At 38.6% G+C, this 27,512-nt stretch overlaps 2 protein-coding genes across 3 annotated transcripts in view; one reads left to right on the top strand and one right to left on the bottom strand.

Moving 5' to 3' along the window:
- The window catches only part of GTF3C4 (general transcription factor IIIC subunit 4), a 34,113-nt gene extending 19,207 nt beyond the window's left edge, over positions 1-14,906 (bottom strand). The window contains exon 1 of the mRNA XM_007475200.3: positions 14,298-14,906. Coding sequence (XP_007475262.3) covers positions 14,298-14,903 — 606 coding nt within the window. The 5' untranslated portion in view covers positions 14,904-14,906. The remainder of the gene's footprint in view (positions 1-14,297) is intronic.
- Positions 14,907-14,991: 85 nt separating this feature from the next.
- DDX31 (DEAD-box helicase 31) overlaps positions 14,992-27,512 on the top strand; it is a 93,458-nt gene continuing 80,937 nt past the window's right edge. The window contains exon 1 of one of the 2 annotated variants that reach the window (XM_007475202.3): positions 14,992-16,068. In XM_007475202.3, the coding sequence (XP_007475264.1) occupies positions 15,955-16,068 (114 nt within the window). In that variant the 5' untranslated portion in view covers positions 14,992-15,954. The remainder of the gene's footprint in view (positions 16,069-27,512) is intronic. The other variant, XM_001370914.4, reaches the window with a different exon arrangement.

Here is a 27,512-nt window from a genome sequence, read left to right as displayed (position 1 = left end):
GTAATGAGCTTATGATAAAGTTTCTCGCAATATCCATGTGGATGAGACAAAGTCTCTCATGATATCCTTGTGAAATGGATGCTAAATGGAAGTACAATTAAGTGGAATTGTTGCTGGCTAAATAATCTAACTCACTGAGTGTTGCTTACTGGATCAATAGCAACCTGGATGCAGATTTTTTATGCTAAGTCACAGAGCTCTCTCTCTTACCTATTCAACATTTTTATGAATGATGTGGATAAACATGTACAAGATGCACTCGTCAAATTTACTGATGATTTGACACTGGAAGGGATAAGCCAATTCATTGGATTATTGAATCAAAATTCAAAATTATCTCCACTGGCTGAAAAGATAAGCTTAATCAGACAAGATAAAATTTAGGAGGAATATATGTGAAGATAACTAATAGATAGTTAAGTCAACAGGTCATCAAAATTTTATTCTGCACTTGTTATGTGCTAGGCACTGTGCATACTAGAGGCACAAAGAGAGGCAAAAATAATTCCTGACCACAAGGAACTCAAAATTAGGTACAAACAATTAGGCTAAAAACACGATAAATTGGAGATGTCAGGGGGAAGGCATTAGAATTAAGGGGAAGTGAAAAAGATTTCTTGCAGAAGACAGGCTTTGAGATGAGACTTGAAAAAAGTTAAGGAAACCAGAGGTAGAGAGAAGGATGGAGAACATTCCAGACATGAAACCAGTCAGTACGAATGAACTGAATGCATTTTAAATGTGTTCTAGGAATGTTGTTCTTAGAATGAGCAAAGAGGCTAGTCACTGAATGGTAGGCACCAGAGAGGTTTAAAGTGTAACAAAACTGGAAAGATAGGAAGGGACCAGGTTATGAAAGACTTTAACAGCCAAATAGAGGCAAAGCAACAAGGATTATATTATCCACACAAAGAATTTTATTTTTGATTCTAGATGCAATGAAGAGCCACTAGATTTTACTGAAAATGAAAGTGACATGATCACATCTGCTCTTTAGAAAGATCACTTTGGCAACTTTTTGAAAGATGGATTCAAAGAGAGACTTGAGGCAAGGTGACCTGTCCAAAGAGTACTGCAAAAAATTGTCAAGGTGTGAGGTGATAAGGGCCTGGTCAGGGTAGTGGCAGTGCCAAAAGACAAAATGGAGAACATGTTAGAGGTATGTTGCAAAGATACAATTGACAGAACTTGGTAAATACATGGTAGAATAAGGAATTGAAGATGATGCTACCGTTGTGAGCTTGGATAAATGGGATGATGGTGTTGCTTTCAACAGTAATAGGGAAGTTGGTGTGTGTGTGTGTGTGTGTGTGTGTGTGTGTGTGTGTGTGAGAGAGAGAGAGAGAGAGAGAGAGAGAGAGAGAGAGAGAGAGAGAGAGAGAGAGAGAGAGAGAGAGAGAGATTTGAGGAGGAAAATGAATTCAGTTTTGGAAATGTTGAGTTTAAAATGTCAACAGGGCATTTAGTGAAAAATGTCTAGTAGGCAGTTGGAAATTCAAGACCGTAGAGAAATTAGGGCTAGATAAATAGATGTGAGAATCATCAGAATAGAAGTGATAGTTGAATCCATGGGAGCCAATGACATCACCAAGCAAAATAGTATAGAGCAAGAAGAGATGACACAGGAGAGACCCTTTGAGGAAACTGAAGTTAGTGGTGGGACCTGGATGAAGATGGAGTGAAGGAGACTGAAAATAAGTGGTCAGATTGGTAGGAGAACTAAGAGGAAGCATGTCAGGAAAACCTAAAGAGAAGAATGTATCAAGGAGAAGAGGGTGATAGTGCCAAAAGCTGAGATCAAGAGAAATGAGGATTGAGAAAAGGCCATTACATTTGTTGATTAAGAGATCACAGATAACTTTGGAGAGCACAGTTTCAGTTGAATGATCATATCAGAAACCAGATTGCAAAGAGTTAAGAAGAGAATGAGTGGAAAGGTAGTAAAGGCATTGATTGCAATCAGATGTCCCTCTCAAGAAGTTTAGAGGTTTTTTTTTTAAATATGGGAGAAATAGTCTTGGAGCAGGGAAGCAACCTGAGGTGTAATATATTGGTAACTCTGAGATATTAAAAATACAAATATACAGTATCCTGCATCTTAAGACAGATTGTCCTTGAGGAACTTACAAAAAAGCATGGATAAAAGTCACATAATATGAGAAGGAAGAGTACCTATATCATGAAATCATTAAACCACAAGCATCAAATAGAAAGTATATTTCAGGTTTTAAAAAATGACCTGCGTAAGAATAAGGGATACAGCCAAATGTAATTCACATGAAAAAGATTTGGAAGTTTTCATTGGCTCAACCAGCCAATGGAACTATTTTAAAAGTTAATGAATTTTTTCAGTATGTTAATAGAAAGTGTTCAGATCAAAGGAATTAATAGTTCTACTGTCCCTACATTTATCAGACTACATTGGGATGATGTCTTTAGTTCTCTCTCTTTTGATTAGAGATCTGAAAACTAATTCACATGAGCAATAGTTGAAGGAACTAAAAATGTTCAGTTTAGACAAGATAATACTTAAGGAAGATGAGATAACCATCTTGAAAAATCTGAAAGACCACTGTCACATAAGAATAATTATATTTATTCTGTGTAACTTCTGAGGACAAAAGTAAGAACAACTGCTGGAAATTACCAGAAGGAATATTTTTGCTCAATACAGGATAAATTTACTAACATTTGTTATTCATTAACAGAACAGAGGCACTCTGTCACTGGAGGCATTCAAATATTAAATGAGTCCAGGCATATATATATATATATATATATATATTTTTTTTTTTTTTAACCCTTACCTTCCATCTTGGAGTCAATACTGTGTATTGGCTCCAAGGCAGAAAAGTGGTAAGGGCTAGGCAATAGGGGTCAAGTGACTTGCCCAGGGTCACACAGCTGGGAAGTGTCTGAGGCCAGATTTGAACCCAGGACCTCCCATCTCTAGGCCTAGCTCTCAACATATATATATATATTTTTTTTCACTTTTTTAAAAATTTTATATTTTATTTGATCGTTTCCAAGCATTATTCATTAAAGACAAAGATCATTTTCTTCCCCACCCCCCACCCCCAGTAGCCGACGCGTGATTTCACTGGGTATCACATATGTCTTGATTCGAACCCATTGCCATGTTGTTAGTATTTGCATTAGAGTGTTCATTTAGAGTCTCTCCTCTGTCATGTCCCCTCAACCGCTGTAGTCAGGCAGTTGCTTTTCCTCGGTGTTTCTACTCCCCCAGTTTATCCTCTGCTTATGGATAGTGTTTTTCTCCGAGATCCCTGCAGATTGTTCAGGGACATTACACCACCATTTATGGAGAAGTCCATTACATTCGATTATACCACAGTGTATTAGTCTCTGTGTACAATGTTCTCCTGGTTCTGCTCCTTTCGCTCTGCATCACTTCCTGGAGGTTGTTCCAGTCAACATATATATATATAAAAGCTAACATATATTTAGTGATTTAGTATCACTTTGCAAAAAGCATCTCATTTGATCATCACAACAATCTTGTGAGGTACTATAGGTATAACAATCCCTATTGTAGAGATGAGGAAGCTGAGGTTCAGAAAGGCAAAGACCCTTCAGAGTCTGGTTCCAACCTATCTTATTTTACATTATTCTCCTTAGTTCTAAATTCTAGCCAAACTGGGAAGTCTACAATTGAAATCTGCCTCTCTACAACTTCCATCTAGTCCTAGTACTATCCTTTGGGTCCAATCATAATAAGTCTAATCCTTCTTCCATATTTCTTTCACAATCCTTCAAATACTTTAAGATAGTTATCATAGCTTCTCTTTTCCAGGCTAAATATCCTCATGTGGCATGATCTGAAGACCCTTCACCAGGTTAGCCACTCTTCTGGATGTTCCAGCTGTGAAGATTGGATTTGGCTATCTCCAGATTATAATAATGAAGGTACTTAGCTCTTCCTTTATTGTGAAGATTGAACTGTAATCCCCTGTCTATTTTTAGATTTTAATCCCCAAAGTGTTAACTCAGTATTTAAAGTAGATTTACCCATTTTAACTACAAAAAGGGTGTTAACCAACTACAAAAAGGTGTTAACTAACCACAAAAGGTGTGAATACCCATTTCATACATTGAGTGGGCAGTCCTGGAGAGGAGTGTCTGCTGTGATTGGTAGATGTAAAGTATAGGGGAGGTGACACAAGACAAAAAGATCTTTAAATAGAGGAAACAGAGACACACAAGAGGATGAATCAAGAATTCAGTCACTTGGAGTTGGACTGGAAGCAGACCCTTCAGAGACTGGAAGCAGACACTTGAGAGACTGGAAGACAGACACTCAGACTTGGAATGAAGACACTTGGCTGTGGAACTGGAGCCCTGGAGGAGCTTGTGCAGGAGACCTCAGACTGCTTTCCTTTTTGACAGTCACCTTGGATAGTGAAAGGCTGATTTAGTTTCCTTGCCTTTCTGGAGTCCGAGAAAGGCCCATCCTCTTGAGACTCCTTTCCCCTGACCGATGCCTTAAACTTTCTAAATGGTTTAGAGGAAGCCAGAGCTTTCTCTCTCTCAATCCCCAATTTTATCTCTTCCTTAAGATCTTCTCTCTATTGTAAACAAACTACTAGTAATTCCATTTACTTTAGTAATTCATTTTTGAGATTTAGTAATTAAATTCCTGGAGACCACTAGTTAAATATTCAAGTCCAACCATAAAACATTTAACACAGCTTATCAGTGTCTTTCCCCAAATATACACTTAGTACTACAGATGTGGTCTACCTGGGACAAAGTAAACTGGTATATACTGTTCCCCTTAGTTTCTATATCATACTACTGGTTCACACTGAGTTTGAGGGTCACTATAATCTTGCTAACTACACCTCCCTTATTTTTATCTGCAAAGTTAATTCTTTGAACCTAAATGCAAAATGGAAATTGAATAGGGATAAATATAAAATCTTTAGATTTGGCCCAGTATTCTACACTGTTGAAAAGTAATGAGATCCTATCATCCAACATGTTAGTTGCCCATCCCAACATTATGGCATCTGCAAATTTTATAAATATGCCAGATAAGAATAAAATTTTAAATGGCAGGAAGCCAAGTACAGAATCTATGCCATTCCATTAAAGACCGTCTTAGAAACTGGATATCTAGTCATCAGTGATTATTGTCTAGGTCCAACTCTCACTGAATCACTTCTCTCCTTATAGTTAAAATGCAGATAATATCCTTCCTACCTCTTTCATAGGATTATTGTTATAAATAAACCAAGGTATGCAAAGCACTTTGTAAACAATAAAGTGCTATCCAAAATGACTAATATGAAAAAAAATTTTACATGATGACACATGTAAAACCTATATTATATTACATATTGTCTCAAGGAAGGGAGGAAGAGTCAGAAGAAGTGAGAATTTGGAACTCAAAACTTTAAAAATGAATGTTTAAACACTTTTGTTTTTATGTATAATAGAAAAAAATATTATTTGAAAAATCCACTAAATTGCTATCTATGGATCATTCTTGGGTGCTTAAGTATTTGTGGAATGGAAGTGACTTGTGCTCCTTGTCACAAATTAGTAAATTATTAAAGGTGAGATTGGGGTGTATGGGGTGCTCAGGGAGGGGTAGTATCTCTGGTATGGAGGGCTTGTCATGCCCTTCTAGGGCAGCTCTCCAGCCTCTGACCCCCACCTGACACCCAGCTCTCATTTGTGGCTCCCAGTAGCTGCTAGCATGTGGCAGCGGCCACACCCCGGACAACGGCTTAGACAGGCCGGCTAAACCTTGTGAGGGTAGCCATCAGGCCGTAGACCCCTGGTGAACCAAGGCTTTGCTCACCCAGCATGTGAAGACTGCTTCGGCTGAACAGGCGCAAGAAACCAATAAGAAGGTTCAACGGCTGAGATGGCAACGCAGCAAAGCACTGTGGAGCACAAAGACAACATGGCCATCCAATGCAGCTGAGGAAGTCTCCAGGTGTAACGATTTTTTGTGCCACTGGACCCAGGCTTTCAATGCCGAGAGAGTAGGACTGTCTCTGTGCATCGACTTTTCCACTTAAATCTCCTTCACGCACAAGTATCTTTGTGCACTTATCTATACACCATAGATGAAAACGCACAGACAATTGTCATCCTCGGTTACCGAGAGACTACTACCAGAAAGGTGAGATTTGAATTCAACTCTTCCTGGATTCCAAGGATGGCAATTTGCACTCTCCTACAATGATTTTCAAGGGCTGATACAAATCATCTTTTTCCACTCCATATGCCTTATTCAGGTACAAATTCAGTAACAAATCTCTAAATGATCACTTAGATACACTAAGAGAGAGTAGCTGCCCTTTTAAAGATTCCCATTCTCTGTACCTATGTAGCAAAGGAGATAAGAGTGTTGGGGCTGAAGTCAGGAAGACCTGAGTTCAAATCTGGCCTCCAACACTTACTGGCTGTGTGACGGTGGGTAAGCCACTTCACCCTGTTTGCCTCAGTTTCCTCTTCTGCTAAATGAGTTGAAGAAGGAAATAGCAAACCACTCTAGGATCTTTGATAAGAAAACCCCAAGTGAGGTAAATGACCTCAGCAAGATAGTGTATGATAAACCCAAAGATCTCAGCTTTGGGGACAAGAACCCACTATTTGACAAAAACTGCTGGGAGAATTAGAAAATAGTATGGGAGAGATTAGGTTTAGATAAATATCTCACACCCTATATCAAGATAAATTCAGAATGAGTAAATTACTTAAATATAAAGAAGGAAATTATAAGTAAATTAGGTAAACATAGAATAGTATACCTGTCAGATCTTTGGGAAAGGAAAGAATTTAAGACCAAGCAAGAGATAGAGAATATTACAAAATGTAAAATGAATAATTCCAATTACATTAAATTAAAAAGGTTTTGTACAAACAAAACCAATGCAGCCAAAATTAGAAGGGAAGCAACAAATTGGGAAACAATCTTTATAACAAAAACTTCTGACAAAGGTCTAATTTCTCAAATTTATAAGAAGCTAAATTAATTGTACAAAAAAATCAAGTCATTTCCCAAATGATAAATGAGCAAGGGACATGAATAGACAGTTTTCATATTAAGTAATCAAAAACTATCAATAAGCACATGAAAAAGTGTTCTAAATCTCTCATAATCAGAGAAATGTATATCAAAACAACTCTGAAGTACCACCTTACACCTAGTAGACTGGCCAATATGACAGCAAAGGAAAGTAGTAAATGTTGGAGGGGATGTGACAAAATTGGGACACTAATGCATTGCTGATGGAATTGTGAATTGAGCCAACCATTCTGGAAGGCAATTTGCAACTATGCACAAAAGTCTTTAAAAGACTGCCTTCCCTTTGATCCAGTCATACCACTGCTGGGTTTGTACCCCAAAGAGATAATAGGGATAAATATGTGTACAATGCGGCTGGGTGGCTCAGTGGATTGGGCGGCTGGGTGGCTCAGTGGATTGAGAGCCAAGCCTAGAGGTGGGAGGTCCTAGGTTCAAATCCGGCTTCAGCCACTTCCCAGCTGTGTGAACCTGGGCAAGTCACTTGACCCCCATTGCCTAGCCCTTACCACTCTTCTGCCTTGGAGCCAATACACAGTATATATATATATATATATATATATATATATATATATGTATGTATATATATATATATATATAATATACAGTATATATATAAGGGTTTAAAAAAAAGAAATAACTTGACTGGCATCGATAGCCAAGCTCTTTGTGGTGGCAAAAATTGGAAAATGATGGGGGTATCCATTGATTGGGGAATGGCTGAACAAATTGTAGTATCTGATGATGATGGAATACTATTGTGCTAAAAGGAATAATGAGCAAATCCATGTGAACTAGAAAGACCTCTAGGAATTGATGCAGAGTAAAAGGAGCAGAACCAGGAGAACATTGTACAAAGAGACTGATACATTATGGCACAATTGAATATAATAGACTTTTCTACTAGCAGCAAGATAATCCAGAGGAATTTATGAGAAAGAATGCTATCCATCTCCAGAGAAAGAACTATGGAAGCAGAAACAGAAGAAAAACATGACTGGGGATGTTGACTTTAAATGATCACTCTCTATTACAAATATTAATAATATGGAAAAAAATGTTGAACAATGATACATGTAAAACCCAGTGGAATTGCTCATCAGCTCTGGAAGGTGGGAGGGAGGAAGGGAGGGAAAGAACATAAATTATGTAACCATGGAAAAATATTCTAAATTAATTAATTAAAAAAAGAAAACCTCAAATGAGGTCACAAAGAGTTAGAAATGACTGACAATGACTGAACAATACTCCCTGCAAACTCTTGGCCAGTTAATAATTTTATTATGTTAACAATTAAAAATATTAATTAATAATTAATGTCTCCTAATATGTTTTGTGAATCAAGACATTCTTAAAGAAGGGTACCTAATTACAAAAATTTTTAAAAATTGCGCTAGAACTCTGGAAACCCAGATTATCTCCCAGACATTTTGGAACTAAAAATGGCTATGTTGTTGGACAAGTCACTTTATATCTCTTATTATCTATCAATTTCTTCATCTGTAAAATGAGAGTATTGAACTTAGGTTCTTTCTGTATTATAAATCAGACTTATAGCACAAGAACTACAAAAAAAAGATCTGTAACTCTACCTTGAAGTAGAATTGTAAGTGAAAATCACACTGTAGGAAGGTTCATTTTGGGGAGACACAGCCAAACCTGAAACATGCTAAGTAGTAAAAATTTAAATTCCAAGACCAGCAGCAACAGAAAACCCAAAGGACAAATACAGATTTCTTCACATACCCTATCAATATATAATAGTTTAAACCCAGAGAGGTCTTTATGGGGCTGCAGACAATTTATCATTCATATTCTAGACAGAGTTTTTTTTAACAAAGATGAGAACTGAAATAGTGGCTTATATGATGTGATGCATATTAAATTCAATTAAAAATGGAAAAAAATTAACTTACCCAGGTTAATATTTACTAAGAGTTAAGAATAAAGATTTTCCATTTAGGCAGGATGTGGAGTAGGGACCAAGTCAATTTCTTAAAATTTCTTCTAAAACAAGAATGCCTCAAGGTGGTGCTGGTTGTTCTTTTTTCCAATCAAGTTAACAAATTCTTATCAGCTTATTTCATCCTGGGCCCTCAATGCAGCAAAGCAATCCTACTGCTCCTCCTTAATCAATTCCTTATTCCTCAAATCATAGCAGCTGTTTCAAACGTTTCCTTCTCTCTTCAGGCTTCCTATACCATTCTGTCTATGCACTCATTCTGCTGGGAACTTTGACCTGTACTTCACTAAAAACAATGAGACTATTTGCTGAGAGCTCCCCCTTTTCATCTCACAATCCTCTGATGTCAGTCCTCTACTGTCTATATTATCCTTTCTGCCTGTTTCTGATGCTGCTGCTGTAGCTCTTTTGTTTGCCAAAACCAAAGCCAAACTTTTTTCCATGCATGTACCTCTAATTCTTTCCCATCTCCTCCAACAGAATGCCACATAATACTCTTCAACCTTTCTCTAATCTTTAATGTCTCTCTATTGTTTTCTCCACTGGTGCCTACAAACATGCCTACCCTCACTGGGTACTACCATGTACTCCAGCCATCATCCTATATCCCTCCTCCTCTTCTAAGTTAAATTCCTCGAAAAAGTCATCTACAATCAGTGCTTCCACTTCTCACTCTCTTCTAAAACTTTTTTTAATGTCATGTGACCTCATCATGCAACTGAAATTACTCTAAGTAAGTAGTGATCTTATACTTGTCAAATCTAATGGCCCCTTTATAATCCTCATCTTTTGGGATCTCTCTGAATCATTTGATTACTGTTGATCACATTCTCCCTCCTCTCTGGGCTTTCATTACTATGTTCTCCATTACTCTCCTCCTACCTGTCCCACTACTACTTAAGTCATTTTTGCTGGATCTTCTTCCTTGTCATGACCATTATTAACTATGGGTATCCCTGAAGGCTCTGTCCTGGGCCCTCTCCTCTTTTCTCTCTAAACTGCCTCATTCATTTCCATGGGTTTAATTATTATCTCTATGCAGATGATTTCCCAGATCTATTTTTTCTCAAGCCTAGTCTCTGAATCTGCTTATTGTACATTTGAACTAAATGTCTCACAGACATTTCAAACTCAACATGTCCAAAATAGAACTTGATATCTTCCCTCCATTTCTCAACTTTCCTATTACTGTTTTTTAGTTACCATTAATCTTTATTTTTTAAACATATAACAATATATGAAACATAATAATAATATAATAAAATGATTTGTTATAAAATATAACAAATTATAATATGCTTATCCAAAAGGAACAAAGTCTACTATGTGCTGGAGATAAAGGAGAAAAGACAGTCCCTGTCCTCAAGGAACTCACAATCAAATGGAGGATATAGAACATTTCTGGATGATGATAAGATCAAAGATATGACTATCTCTATGCATGGTTGAGGTGTGGTAGTGTATGAGAAGGTCACAGGAGGTGAGTAGTTGAGGAATTTGAGTGCCTGGAGTGTTTAAGGAAGAATCAGTATATAAGTTGCAAGTCCCCTAGTATGAGGGCAGGAGCTGGTGAAGAGAGAAAAATTATGAGCCAGATGTTAAACTTGTTGAGGAAAGAAGGGGAGTAACCTGGAGGTGGTCTATACAATAGCTAAGAGAATCTTGATTGTGTGGTGTACTCAAAGGAGGGAAGGTTATTGACTGAGGGAAGTAGGTGGAGAATCTAGAAATGGCAATGGGGGACAAGGAGTATTCCAACTCTTCTTTTCAACCAGTGAGCTAAAGTGAAATGAGTAAAGGTCCAGTTAATATTTTAAAGTTCTAGTCATGTCATGCTTTTAGTCAATACATTTCAGGGGCTTCCTTATTACTTTCAAGATGAAATATAAAGTCCTCTATTTGGTGTTTAAAGCTCTTTACAATTTTGTTTTGTAAAGCCGTGGCTCCTTCCTTCCTTTCCAGTCTTTTTATATGAAAGTTACACTGGCTTTACTTGCTGTTGCTCACACACATGAAATCTCATTTTCTTTTGACTCTTTGCCTTTGTACTGGCTATTTCCTATACCTAGAATTCTGTCCCTTCTCAACTCCATCTCTTAGCTTCCCTGGCTTCCTTTAACTCTCAGCTCAAATGCCATCTCATGTCCCCCATTGCTGCTAATGCTTTCCACTCTAAAGCCACCTTCTATCTACTGACTATCTTATAGATACTTATCCATATGTGGCATCTCTTTCCTCCATCCCTTATAATTTGTTTGTCATCACCATACTCCTTCCCATCTTAGCTCTACCTGGCCCTACCCTGACTCCCATGACCTGATGCTGGGCTCTTTCAAAGATTGTAATGTTTTTTGTTTTTTCTTTATATCACCAGTGCTTAGCACAGTTCCAGGCACTAGTAAATATCCAATAAAAGCTTGTTGATTAACTGATGCTCTGACTGGCAGTCAAATATTCTCTTTGAGAAGTAATGTTCTAGTAGCTGAGTTCTATTCCCTGCCCCAAACCCAAGCTAAACCTTCAATGGGACATGGGCCAGGGGACAGCTTTAATTTATTTTATTTTAATTATTTATCCCTTTATTTTAATTATAATGTCATATCCATTCAGTACCCCCACTTCAAATCCTACAAGTGACTCTATTCTTAGTTACTATAGTCAACTTATTGAGTTTTTAGAATCAATATCAAAGAACATTATTAATAACATTGGAGTCAAGAAAGTTTACAGGCTCTTCTATGATAACTTTTAAGAGGGTACTCATTAAATCTGATGAAAAACATTGCTTTTACAAACTGACAATTGTTACAACTGTAAATCTAAGAGCCTTATGAATGAAGTTGTAAACCAGGTACTGCCTACTAGGAAAACAAAAATAGTTCCTTTTGCCAAGCACTCTGCTGGGTGCTATGGATACTAATACAAAAGTAGAACAGTTCTTGCCAACAAGGATCTTGTATTCTACAAAGAAGTGAATACTGGAAATGTAAAAAATAAATTCACAATGAGTGGGGAGAGGATTTCAACAACTAGGATCATTAGAAATGGCTTCTTGAAGGAATTAGCCCTTGAGATGAGCTTTGAATGGAAAGAGCACTCCATATGCAAGGGATAGCTATGTTCACTTATGGGCTTTCCATAAGTAAGAAATAGAATGCTATGCACAGCAAATAGGAACCAGGCTAGTTTGGCTAGAATATGTGACTAAAGTGTATTGAACATGGAAAACTAGGTGGGAACCTAATTGTGAATACATTCAAATGAGTTTCTATTTTCTCCTACAGGAGATGGGAGCTCCTAAAGCTTCCTGAGCAGAAGAACAGCATACTCATATATGCTTTAGTAATATCACTTTGGTAACAGAGAGAAGGATGGAGAAGAAAGACTAGATACAGGGAAACCAATGTATTAATTACTGCAACAGTTCAGACAAGAGATCAAGGGCCTGAACTAGACCAGTTGGAATATAAAGAGAGACTATGAAAGAGAAAGAAGAATATAGGTTAATGGTTTGAGGAGATGGTATGGTCAACTGAAGGTTTTTTAAAGATGGAGAGATATTTGTAGGTATCAAGAAAGGAGCTAGTGGACAAAAAAACGATGTTGATGATTTTGCATAAAATAATTTTCATTCTTATCACTGGAATACCTTTCCACTTTTTGGACAAGCTTTATATCTTCCATAAAGCTTCCCCTGACTAGCCTTTCCTTCGAGTTCCCTTTATGCATATATTTTTGTCATGCTAAGCATGATTTAATGAAAGTCCGTGTCTTACAGAATAATGTAAAGAGGGCTGGAGTCAGAAGACTTGAATTCAAATCTCACTTCAGATACTTAACTGCTGCCTGACCATAAATAAATCTTTTAGTTTCTCATATAAACTGTAACACAATGCTAGGCTATAAGATACTTGTTGTACTGTACTGTTTTATGTTTAGATCTAATAAGCTTATTTTTATCACCCCCTAGTACAACCTATATGTTCCATGGTATGCCTTTATCAATTTAACATTGCTTTTCTTCAATTTATAAGCTGACTTAGAAACTAGTCAGCAATTTTCTTGAGGTTATGTCCATTGCCCCAAAGGCAATGGGTTTAAAATGTTAACTAATTTAAACTTTTATTTTCAGGGGAGAGTTCTTGAACTTTCAAAACTTGAAGAGTAGTTACATGGTCTTAAATATTTAAATAGACCTGCAATCTCATGTACTTGGGTGCAAAATGCAACTCACCTAAGATTGCCCATCCCTTGTTACTCTTGTCCAAGTCTTCCCATAAGTTTTTACAAAAAATTCATCAATGTGTTAGTAGCCTTCTTTGATTTCCCTTGACTATTAAGAGGATTTTTTAAATAGGAGGGAAGAGTAAAAGTTAAAGAAGCACGATGAAAATGCTTGAAAAAAAGACTTAGAACTGATTGCCCAAAAGGTTAAAACTGCATGTCTACATGTTAACCATTAAGTGAAATGTGAGGCCTTAATAATTTTTACTTTTTGGACAGTAAGCGGAAATCAAACAGTAGCTGCAGATAGATTGAGTTTTGCTTTTATTGAAAAGTGCCGAGCAGCATCCAATTTGTGGTACACTGTGTTTTTACTCATTTGCCCATTACTGAGGCACAGAAAACTTTATAACTTTGGTTACTAAAATCATCTTAACAACAACAAAAGGTCAAATTCCTTCCTCAAAAGCAAAAGGAGCAGCTCACACTGGAGTAAACAAAGCCAGCTTCTGGGCCTGCCTTCCAGGAGCCAGTCCCAGACAATAGGAAGTGGCAGGCAATAGTGGTAGGTCTAGGGTTGGCTCAGGGGTGGGAGGGAGCCAGGAACTGTTACACCAACTGCAAGAAGACAAGACAGGTGGAGTCAGAGCTCTTGGTGGACCAAAGCTAAGACTTGGGGGCAGATTCCCAGAGAAGGGCGGGTGAACTGGGTGAAAACTCTGGCATCCTGGGGGCGGGGGAAGGGTGGGTGGAAACAGCTGTCGAGCCATCCCAGAGGGTAGGCACTGGTTCTTTTTCTCAGAACCAGGCCAGTGCCTTTGGCACGGGTCGCACGGTAAATATTCAGCAACAGCTGTTGATCAAGGGAGTGGGGGTGAAGAGGAGGGATGCGAGATCAGGGGCCGGGGGGTCCCTGACAGTGAGTGAAAGGACCACAAATAGATCCCAAGCTAGGGAAGGGAGGACCGAGAAACCTTAGGAAAGCAGGAGGAGGAGGAGCAGGCGGGCGGCGGGTCTCAGCGACTGCGAAGAAGGGAAGCCCGGACTTACCTTGAGCAAGCAGCTGTTGGCCGGAGCGGGGACTGAGGTGCGGTGGATGACCAGATCCTGGCCCGGGCTGTGCACATCGCAGATAAGCTCCAGCACGGCAATGCTGCGGGCGGTGGAAACCGACACTCGGTGGTCCTCAGACCAGGAGAGCGGTTCCAGGCCGCTGACGGCGTGCTGCAGCTTCACGGCCGGCTCCCGCCGCGCCGCCACCAGCCCGAAGCTGGCGCTGGGCCCCGCAGCCCCAGCTGCCCCAGGGGCCGCAGCCACCGGCTCCTTCTCCCTCCTTTTTCCTTCCTCCTCCTCCTCCTCATCTTCCTCCTCCTCTGGCGGCTCAGCCTCATCCACCGAGGACATCACTCGGGGCTCGTCGGACACAGACATCTTCCCTGGAGTGGAAAGGCCCGAGCCGGGGACGCGCAAACTCCCGCCGCCGCCGCTGCCGCTGCCGCCCCCTCCGGTCCCCCCTCCTTTTCCCGGCTCCCCGCGGCCCGGAGCGCCGCCGAGCCAGGAAGGACCCCGTCGTTGCCTAGCAACCAAATCTGGGCACTGGTGACTAACGTACTGCCTGCCTAGAAACCTTGGCCTCTTTCGAACTACCACAAGCATACCTTCGTGGGGGTGATGTGTATTGAGGGGTGGAGGGAAGGGGAAAGGGGCTGGGGGTGGGGGGTGTCGAGGCTCTGGGCGCATCCCCACAAAAATCAGATGAAATGGCAAGGAACCCAGAGGAAGAAAAACTGGCGGATGTAAATAGTAGTCCTTCTTCACTCCTCTCCCACTTGGGGAATCACTCTTTTAGCCAAGGGTGAAAGCTTCGAGTGACCCACGTGTCTGGCCTACTAAAGTGCAGATCACACTTTGAGGAGGGTTGCCAACGATCGTTTGGCACCTCTCATCCTTTAGAGAGAAAACCAGTTATGACCATTTAGGTTCTGCATTAAAGAAATATCTGAAGAGCGTGAGTTCCTGGCCTTTCTTTCTCCTGGCCCCTTGGGTCGTAGGAATGCAGGGTTCTTTACAAATATCATCTCTTATATAGTCATTTTTCTTTCCTCTCTTTTTCTTTGGTGGGCAGGACTCTGCATGTTTTCATAAACTAACCCCTTTCAATCCTAAGAAAGAGGAAAAGATTAGAAACTCCTTCCAAACCATATAGATAAATCCATTAGAAACAGAGCAGAAAGACTCAACAGAGCAGAAAAGATCCCAACCCCAAAAGGAGAGGGTGGCTTGTAATATAAAGCAAGGCTGAGTTCCTGCACTGAACTAAGATACACCACTTACCTGCTCTACAATGTGTTATTCTCCTTATTTATATTTCTCAGATGCTTCAAGACACTCAGATGCATTTAAATTAACTTGTTTGTTTGTTTAGTCTTATCTCTTCCTAAGCCTCTGGAGCAAAAATAGAAAGGAGAAAGTGAATCACGAAGGTATCCCAGTGACTGAATGTCTAAGGGAGTGTGCGAGGCAGCTATGCCGGGGTCCTTCCTCGTAATTCAGGACTGCACTCCTTCCCTCACGTGTGAACTGGAGTAGTAGTGAAACTGACTACTGTGAAGTTACGTCCTGGAGCAGCTGAGCAGTAATTTCTTTGGGATTTAAAACCACAGGCTCTTTCTTCCACATAGCCCACCCACTCTGCCTTGGACAAGCTATGGCAGCAGATGAAAGTTTACTTCTCAATATTTCCGAGGACTGGACCTTCCCAGGTTTTCACCGCCCAGAGCACAAGAAATTCTCCAGATCTGTAGGAGCCAAAGAGAGAAAGGTAAGGCTGTTCTGGATCTTTGAGCTTGTATATGTGATACCAAGAGATATGTTTTCTGGCTGTTTTGATTTGGTGATCAGGATTAATCTGTTAATATGCTTGACTCCTCGGTGTCTTGGTTTGTTTGTTAGTTTCTTTTTCATCGGGGCTGTAGAGTGAAAAGAACGCTGGTTCAGGAGTTAAGAGGGAAGGATCTTTTTCCTATCACAACTTTGGTGACTTGGGCAAATCAATTAACTTGCCTGCTCCTCGGTTTCCGTATCTGTAAAATGAGGAGTTTGTATTACACAGCCTCTGAAGCTCCTTCAAGCTCTAGATTTATGATCCTATAAATTACCTTAGTGGAGTTACCCAGAAAAAACTAGATCTCAGGCAGGGTCTCAGCTGCCTATTTATAAAACTACACCATAAGTTAAAGAGGCTGTAGAATCATGGAATGTAAGAGACAAGGGAATTTCTTCCTTATGCAGATAAGAAAACTAAGGACCTATGAGTGGAAATAACTTGGCCAAAGTCAGGTTGTGAGTTAATGATATAATCAAAACTAAAACCCCCTGCCTTTTGACACTTTAGGCTTTTTCTCTATCCTGACTTTTAGAACTTTAATTATTAAGGCCCCAAGTTATATTCAAAATAGCTTGAAATCGACAATTCTGTCAGAGCTGGACGTTAAATAACTAAATAGTTTATACCTTTTATTTTATATATGGGGCCTATAGTGGGGATGTGACTTGACTAAGGTCATGAAATCAGTAAGTGGGGAAAATAAAAACTTGAACCCACTTCTGATTCAAGCACAGAGTTTTTCCTCCGTTTTACTTACTCATGCTTCAAAACAGAAAATCTTTCTATTCTGCTACTGATCTGCAGTTTACCTTTGTGTAATTCTGAAACAATCTCTGGCCCTGTTTTTTCATTTGTGAAAAGGGAAGGATAAATTTTATAGATTATTCACTTCTAGTATGGCCTGGCTTCATGAAATCATTTTTAAAGTGCTTCTGCATATGGTCACTTAGTCAACAGGTATGTTTTAGTGCTTACTTTGTGCCTGACATTGTTCTAAGCACTGGGATACAAATATCTGAGAAATATATGAAGTTCCAAGTTACAGGTAAAAGAGTGTCCATTTGAAAGATAGTGTAGTGAAGTGTTGCCAATTTAAAGAATATTGACCTTGGTGATGATGTGAGCAAAGTATTTTTATGTGCTGTCTTAATTCTAAACATGTTAAGGCATCTAAGAGGTGTTTAACCATACTGGCTTCAGCTTCCTCATTTAAAATGAGGTTGGGACTAAAGTTTCAGAGTCCCTTTTAGCCCTAAGAGTATAATTCTAATAGGTGGGTAGATGAGGGGAATGCTGAAGATATAACATCTCGATTTTAGTTAAGTATTTGAGAGAGTCTCCCATATTAAGTCAATATCAATAAGATGATAAAATATGACCTGGATTATGCTGATAGTTATTGTTCATATTTATGTAACATTTTACAAAGTGCTTTCCTTATAGTCAATACTTTCCAGATCTCAGTTATTAGTTCTCTTCTTTTCCCCAAATAATCCCATATATACAGTCTGTTTACATGTTATATCTTCCCTGATAGAATATTAACCCCTTGAAGGAAGGGACTAGTTTTGGTTTTATCTTTTATCCCAGTACCTAGGATAGTGTCAGACATCAAGTTGATGCTTAATAAATGCTTATTGGACTGGATTGGCAGTAGAAGATCTGAGTTCTAGGCCTAATTCTGCTAGTATTTCTTATTGTAATACTGGGCAAATCACTTCTCATGTGTTGGTCTCAATTTCCTAATTCATAATGCAAGGGGATTGAACTAGATTATCCTTAAGGTGCCTTACAAGCTCTAGTGATCTGTGCTTCTATAATTTTATTTTTAAGCTTGTTTTGTATGGGCTCCTGAGATATACTCCCATAATACAGCAAAGATTTACAGTTGATTTAAAGTTTGCAAAGTGCTTAAATATATTATCACATTAGATTTTTAGAATAACACCAGTTGGGTGTTATTATTATCCTCATTTTGCAAATGAGGAAACAGATTGAGAGGTTAAATGTTTTGCCCAGGAGAGCAATAGTAAGTGGTTGAATCAGGATTTGAAATCAAGTCCAGCAAATCATGGTACCTAATTGTCTCAAGATAGATCACACTTTAATGTTAATATATCACTTTACATACATTATCACATCTTCACAATAACACTGAGGTAGGTGCTAATTTATTCCCATTTTATAGATGAAGAAACTGAGACTACAAGGTTATCTTATAAAACAGTAATTCTGGGCATCTAGTCATCATGGTGGATAGAGTGCTGGGCCTGGAATCAGGAAGAGCTCCAAATCAGGCCTCAGACACTTACTAGTTGTATAACCCCCTAGGCAAGTCACTTAACCCTGTTGGCCTTGATTTCCTCATCTGTAAAGTGAACTGGAGAAGAAATTGGCAAAGATATTCCATTATCTTTGTCAAAAACCCCAAAGGGGTCTTGAAAGAGTCAAGTAAGACTAAAAATGCCTATTCAACTAGTTTAACAGCCTGGGAGGGGGGGGTTTGGGGGTGTGTGTGTGTAGGCAGTGGAACTTTTGAGGCAGTTAGGTGACTCAGTGGATAAAAAGAACCAGACCTGGAGACTGGAAGTCCTGGGTTCAAATATGACCTCAGACATTTCCTAGCTGTGTGACCCTAAGCAAGTCACTTAACCCCAATTGCTTTGCCCTTATCACTCTTCTGCTTTGGAACCAATACTTAGTATTGATTTTTAAGATAGGAGGGAAGGGTTTTTAAAATAATAAAATAAAATAAAACAAGAAGCCTGTTAGGTAGGTAATGCAAGTGTTCATTTATATATTTATTCAGTAAGCATTTATTAAGTATATATTTGTGCCCAGTACTGGAGTTATAAAGACAAAAACTGCCCCTTCCATCAAGGAACTTAAATTCTCCCGAAGGAGAGGCAGAAGATATTTATGCACATAAGTAAATGCAGAGTATGTATAAATAAAACGAAAGTAGCATGGTAGAAGACTGCTGATAACTGAGGGGGATGAGAGATGAAGAAAAGCCTCTTCTAGGCAGGAGCAACTGAGCTTTGCTAAGGATTAGAAACAATTATTGCTATATTTTGTTTTTACATCACTATCATTTCCAAATATACACCTTTCCCCAGAGAACTTTCCCTTGTAACAAAGAATAAAAAAGAAAAAGAGGGGGAAAGCATTGAGGCCAAACTTCCTTAGCATGACAGCTGAACCTGAAAGGGTTAGGAGGGTTCTACACTCATCCTTCACTCCCCCAAAGAAGGGAAGACAATGCTTGTTCTTTTTTCTTTAGGACCAAACTTGATCATTCTAATTACATAGTGTTCAGACTGATGTAATAAACTAATCAATCAGTCAACAAACTTTTATTAAGCATCCCCTGACCACCTCAGTCTGGATCATAGTGTGTGTTTAATAAAAGTTTGTTGGCTGATTGGGTCTGGAGGCAGGAGGACTGGAGTTCCATCTGGCCTTATACACTTACTAGCTCTGTTACCCTGGGTAAGTCACAACCTCTGTTTGCCTTAATCTACTGGAAAAGGAAATGACAACCCACCCCAGTGTCTGTGCCAAGAAAACGCCCAATGGAGTCATGAAGTGTCAGACATAGGCACAATTGAACAAGTGCCAGACATTTTGCAAAGACAACCCTCAGCTTACACTCTGATAGGGAGACAGCATGCAAACAAACACATACAAGCAAGCTATATTCAGGATAAACAGGAAAGAATTAACAAAGAGAAGACACTAGGATGGAAAAGGATTGGAATTTTAGTTGAGACTTAATTAAAGGAAGCCAGGATAATCAATAGGCAAAGATGAGGAGGAGAGTATTTCAGGCATGAAGGACAACCAGAGAAAGTGCCCACACCTGAGAATGCCTTATTTGAGGAACAGCCAGGAGGCCAGTGGCACTGGGGAATGAAGTCTAAGGATACTGTTTGACATTCAGGAGAAGTAAGGAAAGGTGGGCAGTGGGGAAGGGTTGGGGAAAAGATAATGACTTCTGTTTTGGACATGTCGAATTTAAGATGTCTCTTAGACATCTTGTTGATGATGGGCAGGTGTAAATACAGGACTGGAGGTTGGAAGAGAGGTGGGGGCCATATAGGATAGATTTGAGAACTGTCTGCATAGAGGTGGTGATTAAATCCATGAGAGTTGATGAGATCATCTAGTGAAGTAGTAGAGAGGGAAAAGAGAAGGTGTAAGACAGAACTCTATAGAACCCCTACAAGTTAGAGGGCATGATCTGGAAGAAGATCCAACAAAGGAGACTGAGAAACAAGAAGACAAGAAACAAGAAGTGATGCCCTGAAAACCTAGAAAGAAATTATTGTCAAAGAGGAAGGGTCATCAATAGTGTTAGAGGCTACAGAGGGTTCAAGGAGAATAAAGACTGAGAAAAGGCCACTGAATTTGGTAAACAAGAGATATAGAGAAGAGATTGAAGAGGGGAGAGAAACTGGTTACAGGAAGACCAATGAAGTTATTTCAGTAAGAAGTAATAAGAGCATGAATTAGGCTGGTGGCCATGTGAATAGAGAGAAGGAGACAAATTGAAGAGATAGTGTTGAGGAAAAATGATCAGATTTTTGACAAATAATGAGATATTATAGCATGAGGGAGAATAAAGAGTAATGGATCATTCCAAGTTTGTAAATCTGGGTGTCTTGAAGGATGGTAGGATGCTTGTCAAAAGCAGGGAAGTTTGGAAGAAGGGGTGGGTTTAGGGGTAAAAATTATGTCACCTGTTTGGGGCATGTTGAGTTTGAGATGCCTTTGGTAGGTACATTTAGTGACAAAACTACAGAGCTCCAGGCTAGTGAACCAGGAATGACATTGGAGTTGGTTAAAGATCTGGGACTCTTCTGTATAGACATGATGATTGAATCTATGAGAATTGATGATATCCCCAATAGAGGGTGTACAGAGAGAAAAGAGCCCAGAACAAAGCCTCGGAGGACAGAGGCAGTCAGGAGGTGGTAAAGATAGGGTCCATTGTTGAGTATCCTTTGCAAAAGGTTATTTGTCTGTATTAATACTATCACCAAGAATGTCCTTGGTTTTTGCATGGATGACCCTCATAACAATTTTATACAAATGGGAAACTAAGCATAATTTTTGCAGTTATTATTTTTTTCTGTGGAGGGGGGAAAAGGAGGGTCACCTTTTGGAATCAGTTGAATCCAAGGCCCAAATTTTATTATCTGATATGATGTGATGTTGTGTTATATTATTATATATGAAAGCATATACCTGGAGCTAGTCTCTCTGTTTTTCTATCCTTTGTTCTCTTAAGTGCCATTTCTTTTTCCTCTGTGAGCACCTCAGGAACTGTGAATTTAGGATTGAAGTGTGCTGATATGATTATCCTTGATGGAGAAAATAGCTTATAAGAATTTTTGTAGCTGTTTTCCATTTTTCTTTGCTTTGTAGTCCTCTTTTGATATTCATTTCTGAATGCTCTTGGAATGACTTTGCATATTTAGATACCTTGACAAGCTTTCTTTAGTCTGGTTTTATCCTTTATAAGATGGTGCTGGTCATAATTATCCCTCAATTCTATTAAATTTTTTCATTTAACAAATTTATTTCTTTCCAAACTCTCACTATCTTCCCCATGGAAAAAGAAAAGAAAAACAAACCCCTTGAAACAAATATTCATATGCAAGCAAAGTAAGTCCCCACAATGGCTGTGACCAACAGTGACTTTTTTCACATCTTGAGTCACTTCATCATTCTTTGGTGGGGAGTGGTATATCAAGGGGGTGAGTAGTAGCATGCTTCATCATCATTCCTCTGGAATCTTGCTTGGTCATTACATCGATCAGAGTTGTCTTTCAAAGTTTTTGTTTTTTATTTTTTCCAATGTTGTTTTTGTATAAATTGTTCTCCTGGTTCTGTTCAATTCACTTATACAAGTCTTTCTAAGTTTCTCTGAAAATGTCCCCTTTTGTAATTTCTTATAGTACAATATTCCATTACATTCACATGCCATAATTTGTTCAACTATTCTCCAATTGATGAGTATGCCCTTAGTTTCTAGCTCTTTGATACCTCCCAAAAGAGCTGGTATAAATACTTCTGCTCATCTAGGTTCACCTCATCCTTCTTCATAAACTTTTACAGATGAATTTATATTTTAACTTGGTATTCCTTTTGGGAGCCATTTCTCTTTTTTTCTCAAGTAAGTCAATTGCGGACTAAAGTGCTTTTTGGTCCCTTTTAGTCTCCTTATTGCTTTACATTTTTTTTTATATTGCTTTAACCAGTGTGAAATTATTATAATTAGTGTTGGTGTCATTTCTGTTGCCCATTTCTCATTTTTAATATTAATTAATTTTTAACAATTAAGAGTTAAATTTTGTTAATTGAATGCCATTATTTCTTATAAATTCTTCTTTCTTATTATAAATTCAGATCTTAGAACTGACAAGTTTATAGTCTGACTTTACACAGTCCTCATGAAAGGAGAGATGGGGAATTAATGTAAGGTAGATGACTTTTTCTAGGAATTTTGGGTGGATGGGTGAGAAAAATATAGGATATCTTGAGACAGTGGGATCAAATTAAAGGGTTGCTTTTTTTAACAATGGGAAAGATCTCTGTGTGCTTGTAGGCATCAGAGAATGACCCAGAAGTAGGGAGAAATTGAAGATTAAAGAGAAGGTTTGCCCATGGGGTATATTGGGGAGGAGATGGCATTAACAATGTGAGTAGTGGATTATCCTTGGTCTGGGAAGCCACATTTTTATCAGAGAATGGAGCAAAGAAGAGAACAGAAGATAATATCTAGGGCTTTGGAGTAATCAAATAGGGGAGAAGAGTATGCTCATGGAAATGGTCTTTCTCTTGAGGGAAAAGAAGAGAGGGTAGTATGAGAAATTGGAAAAACGATTTAGAACATTCACCTGTGAAAAGTACAGTAAAGTGTCATTTAAGGCAGAATGAAAGTATTATTATTCCTATTTTACAGATAGGGAAGCTGAAGCTTAGAGAATTTGTCATTTGTCCATAATCACATACATAAATAAATAGCATAATATACATAGCATACATAAATAAATAGCAATTGAAACCAATATCCCAAATAAATGCAATATTCTTCCTCCAAGTCATAATAAATCTTGCTAATAATGTTGTTAGATTCATTGCAATTGGTTAAACAATTGCACATTAAAAGAGTTGGGAGATTGATTAATAAGGATTAGTGTGATTAATTGAAGAGCACTGGATTAGGGATGAGGAAGGGATAATGAACAGTCTTATTCTGGATCAGCCTTTGACCAGCCTTTGACTTTAGTCTCATCACCAAATCATCAAATCAGCATCACAGTTTCTTCATCTTTAAAATTAAGAATTTGGACGGCATGCTTTCTAAGGGATGACTCTTCTGCCTATATCATTCTACAAAGGCGAATTTTACTTTATTTTACTTTTTGCATTACTACTATTTCCCCTATAATGTTTTTAATTTAAGACAATTAATAAAACAATAAACAAAGCCTTTATTACATACACTTCCAAGGTGTGAATGCTCACACTGAAATTTAATAGTTGGTTCTCCAGAGCCAGTATGAGCTGACTCCAGCACACTTCTGGATCAGAGGGCAAGCCCAGAATGCTAGATGCAAAGGATAAGTGGCTGCTCTTGGAAAGGACATCTTTGACTGAATATCAAATGTATCCTCAGCGACTCTCCTTGATATACTCACTCCTTAGTTCAGTGCTCAGTTCCCTCTACAATATGACTCCATTTAATTTTCCAAACTGATTTTCTATCACCCATTTCTGTGTACCAACTAAATTGAACCAGCCCCTTTTAAATATATATATTTTTTGGAAGCAAATTTTAAAAGAAACTTCTGGTTCTGTGTTCTATAATAAAGTCTTGCTATGAGTTCTTTTTCTGTTGAACTGATCCTTCTCTAACCTCTTGTTATCATCCCCCAATGAAACACCCTTTTTTTTTTGCCAAGGACAAGGCCTATATACATACCCTTAATCATCTGTTCTCATCTTTTGCATCAGATTGCTTTATCAGTTAGCATGTATAAGCTTCTTGGGAGCTTTCATTTCTTCATCTTTTTATGCACTGTGCCTTGCATATAGTAGGTGCTTTTAATACCTGCCTTTTGATTGATTTTCATAGGACTGATATGGGATTATCTTTGATCTGCTCCTTGTACAATAATCTTATTTATAATTTGCTTTATTAACTCAAGTCATCCTCATGAAATGTGGAATTTAGAGGCAGAAGTCCAGGCTCCTGACTTCATAGTTTTGTGACTGAAAAATTCTCTTTCTACCTTTAAAGCTCTAGTTTGCCCATCAGTAAAATGTTGATAATAATATATGCACTACCTACAAGATAGGACTGATGTTCAACTCCGGAAGGATTTATTAAGTATCCGTAATATACACAATGCACAGTGCTTGGCCCTAGACAAAACAGCAAATAGTCCCTGGCTTCAAAGAATTTATGTGCATGTTTAGAGGTAGAAGGAAGGGTACAATATTTACATTGTGAGGAAAACACTTTATATGTAACATTTTAAAAGTGCTATCATTATTATGAAATTTCTTGTATTTTTAAATTTTTCTATATTCCAGTTTGTACTTTAGGGGTGTATGTGGGGAGGGGTTTGTCAATCTTCCTTACTAGAATGTTAGATCTGTGAGGGCAGGGATTGTGTCCAGTTTCATCTTGGTATCTCTATTGTACCTAAAATTGTGTTTCGAACATTTTGGTTTTTTTGGTTTTGCTTTGTTTTTTCTCAGTACTTGTGATTCCACTTGTATAGGGAATTCCCTGTGCCAGAAGTCATCAAACTTTTTGGTCTAAGGATCCCTTTACAGTCTTAAAAATTATTGAGGCCTCCAAAGAGCTCTGTTCATATAGGTTATATCTTTGAACATTTATCAAATTAGAAATTAAAACTGTGGTAAATGTTAAAAATACTTATTAATTCGCTTAAAACAACAATAACAAATCTATTGCATGTTAATATAAGTAACAATTTTTATGATAAGTAGTTATGTTTTCTTTTGTTAAACTTTAGTCAGAAGATTGACATTATCTTACATATTTTTGCAAAGCTCTTTAGTATTTGGCTTAAAAGAAGGCAACAGGATTTTCATATGCTTCTGCATTCAAATCTGTTCTGATAAGTTGTTTTGATTGAAGTATGTAAAAGAATTCTGGCTTCACACAGATATGTAGTTGGAAAAGGGAGTAGTATTTTAAAAGGCAAATATTTTAGGATTGTTATGAAAATTGTTTTGACTTTAGGGACCAGCAGGGGTCCTTGGTCCATATTTTGAGAACTTTAGCTCTGAACTGATGCAGATTAACTATCCTGCAATTTATGGTTGTAAAAAGCTATTTAAGCAATCTGTAATTATGCCTAGAGAGCTATAAAACTGTGTATACCCTTAGGCCTAGAAATACCATTGTTAGGTCTGTGCCCAAGATCATCAAGGGAAAAAGAAAAGAACCTAGATGTTCTAAAATATTTATAGCAGCTCTCTTTATGGTGGCAAAGAACTAGAAACTGAAGGGATGCTGGTCAGTTGGAAAAGGGTCAAACAAGTTGTGGCATATGATTGTGATGAAATACTATTGATTCATAAGAAATGACAAGCAAAATATGGAAAGACCTATATGAAATTAAGCCAAGTGAAACAAGTAAATCCAAGAGAACATTATATATAGCAACAGAATTAACGTTTGAAGAATAACTTTTGAATGCCTACCTCCAGGGAAAGAATTGATAAATAGAAACTAAAAAAAAATATAGTTTATATATAAATACATTTTTTACCAAGTGGTGCCTTCTCTAGTGCAGGGAGGGGAGGTAGGGAGATACTTGGGAGTTTTGATGTAATTAACAAACAAATCAATAATAATTTTAAAAAATCTATTTAAGTGACTTTGTCAGTATCACATCGTTAATATGTTTCAGAAGCCAGCTGTATACCTCGGACTTCCTATCTCCAAGCTGGCTTTCTGGCCATTAAACCTCATTGCCTTGTACCATAGAAAGTACTGAATGCTTGCCAAAGTTGTTATGGATCTCCTAATTGTCATATCTAATAATCTCTCTTCAGTCATCATAATTTTTTTCTCTCTCTTGGATACTTGGCATTATTGATCCCCCTTTCCTGTAGGATCCTTTCTCCTCTTGGGTTTTCATGACATTGTTCTCTTCTGGTTCTTCTATCTGTCCGACTTCTTTTCGGTCAACTTGGATCTTCATTCATGTCATGCCAACTATAGACATTCCAAAGCTTCTGTCCTAGGCTTTCTTCCCCCCTTTTTTTTTGTACTTCCTCAACTGGTGATATCATCATTTCCCATGAGTACAATTATCAGATGACGTTAGAGCTGTCTCTTCATATCTGTGTAGTAGTAGTCTCTCAATGACCAAGAATGACAATTGTCTTTGTGCATTATAATCTATTGATGTACCCTCATGTGGCTTTGGAGTCCAAAGGCTGAGGCGCAGAGTTTGTGGCACATGGGGCATGGGACGCCAGTTGTTACGGGAGGTGCGGTTGTGGCCTGGTGTCTGCGTTCACGCCCAGCGGCAAGACATCGACGTCTTCATCTTCAAAGGTGGGGGCGGCATGGTTAATGTGGGTTTGCCAGCTGCTTCTGTCAGAGGCAGCAAGTTCTAGTTGCTTTGGTGTAATGCCAGCCCACTTCAAGTTTGACTTTAGCTGATCCTTGAATCTTTTCTTTGGTTGACCTTGTTTCCTGAATCCAGCTGACAGTTCACCATAGAATACCTGTCTTGGTATTCGCTGTGGGTCCATACGGATGACGTGTCCAGACCATCGTAGCTGGGTTCTGAGGACCATGACTTCGATGCTGGTGGAGTTGGCTCTGTCGAGGACTTCCTGGTTGGTGATGCTGTCCTGCCATCGGATCCTCATGATTGACCGGAGAGAGCGTTGGTGGAATTGCTCCAGCTGTTTCATGTGCTTCCGGTACAGTTTCCATGTCTTGCAACTGTACAGGAGCGAGCTGAGGACCACTGCGTTATACACTTTGAGCTTCGTTGCAGTGATTACACCACTCACTGTGTTGGAGGACTTTGGAGCGCAGCCGCCCGAGGGCCTGGCTGGCCTTTTGGATCCTGGCATTGATCTCATGGTCTAGGAACCCATCGTTGGCAATGGTACTGCCCAGGTACCTGAAAGTGTTGACATTAGAAAGTGCAGTTTTGAGGGATCTGGTCAAGGGCGCTTTGGTCGACTGAAGAGGGTCGGTTGAGAAGCTGACTGAAGTGTTCTTTCCACCTGTTGCTGATGCCTTTTTTATATAGCAAGGGAGTGGTGGTGGGTTTTAATGACCCATAGACAGTCTTGAGGGCACTAAA

The sequence above is a fragment of the Monodelphis domestica genome, chromosome 1, assembly GCF_027887165.1.
Source record: "Monodelphis domestica isolate mMonDom1 chromosome 1, mMonDom1.pri, whole genome shotgun sequence".
Classification (NCBI taxonomy): Eukaryota; Metazoa; Chordata; class Mammalia; order Didelphimorphia; family Didelphidae; genus Monodelphis; species Monodelphis domestica.
Note: the sequence above shows the minus strand (reverse complement) of the source record. Positions and strands in the feature narration are given on the sequence as shown.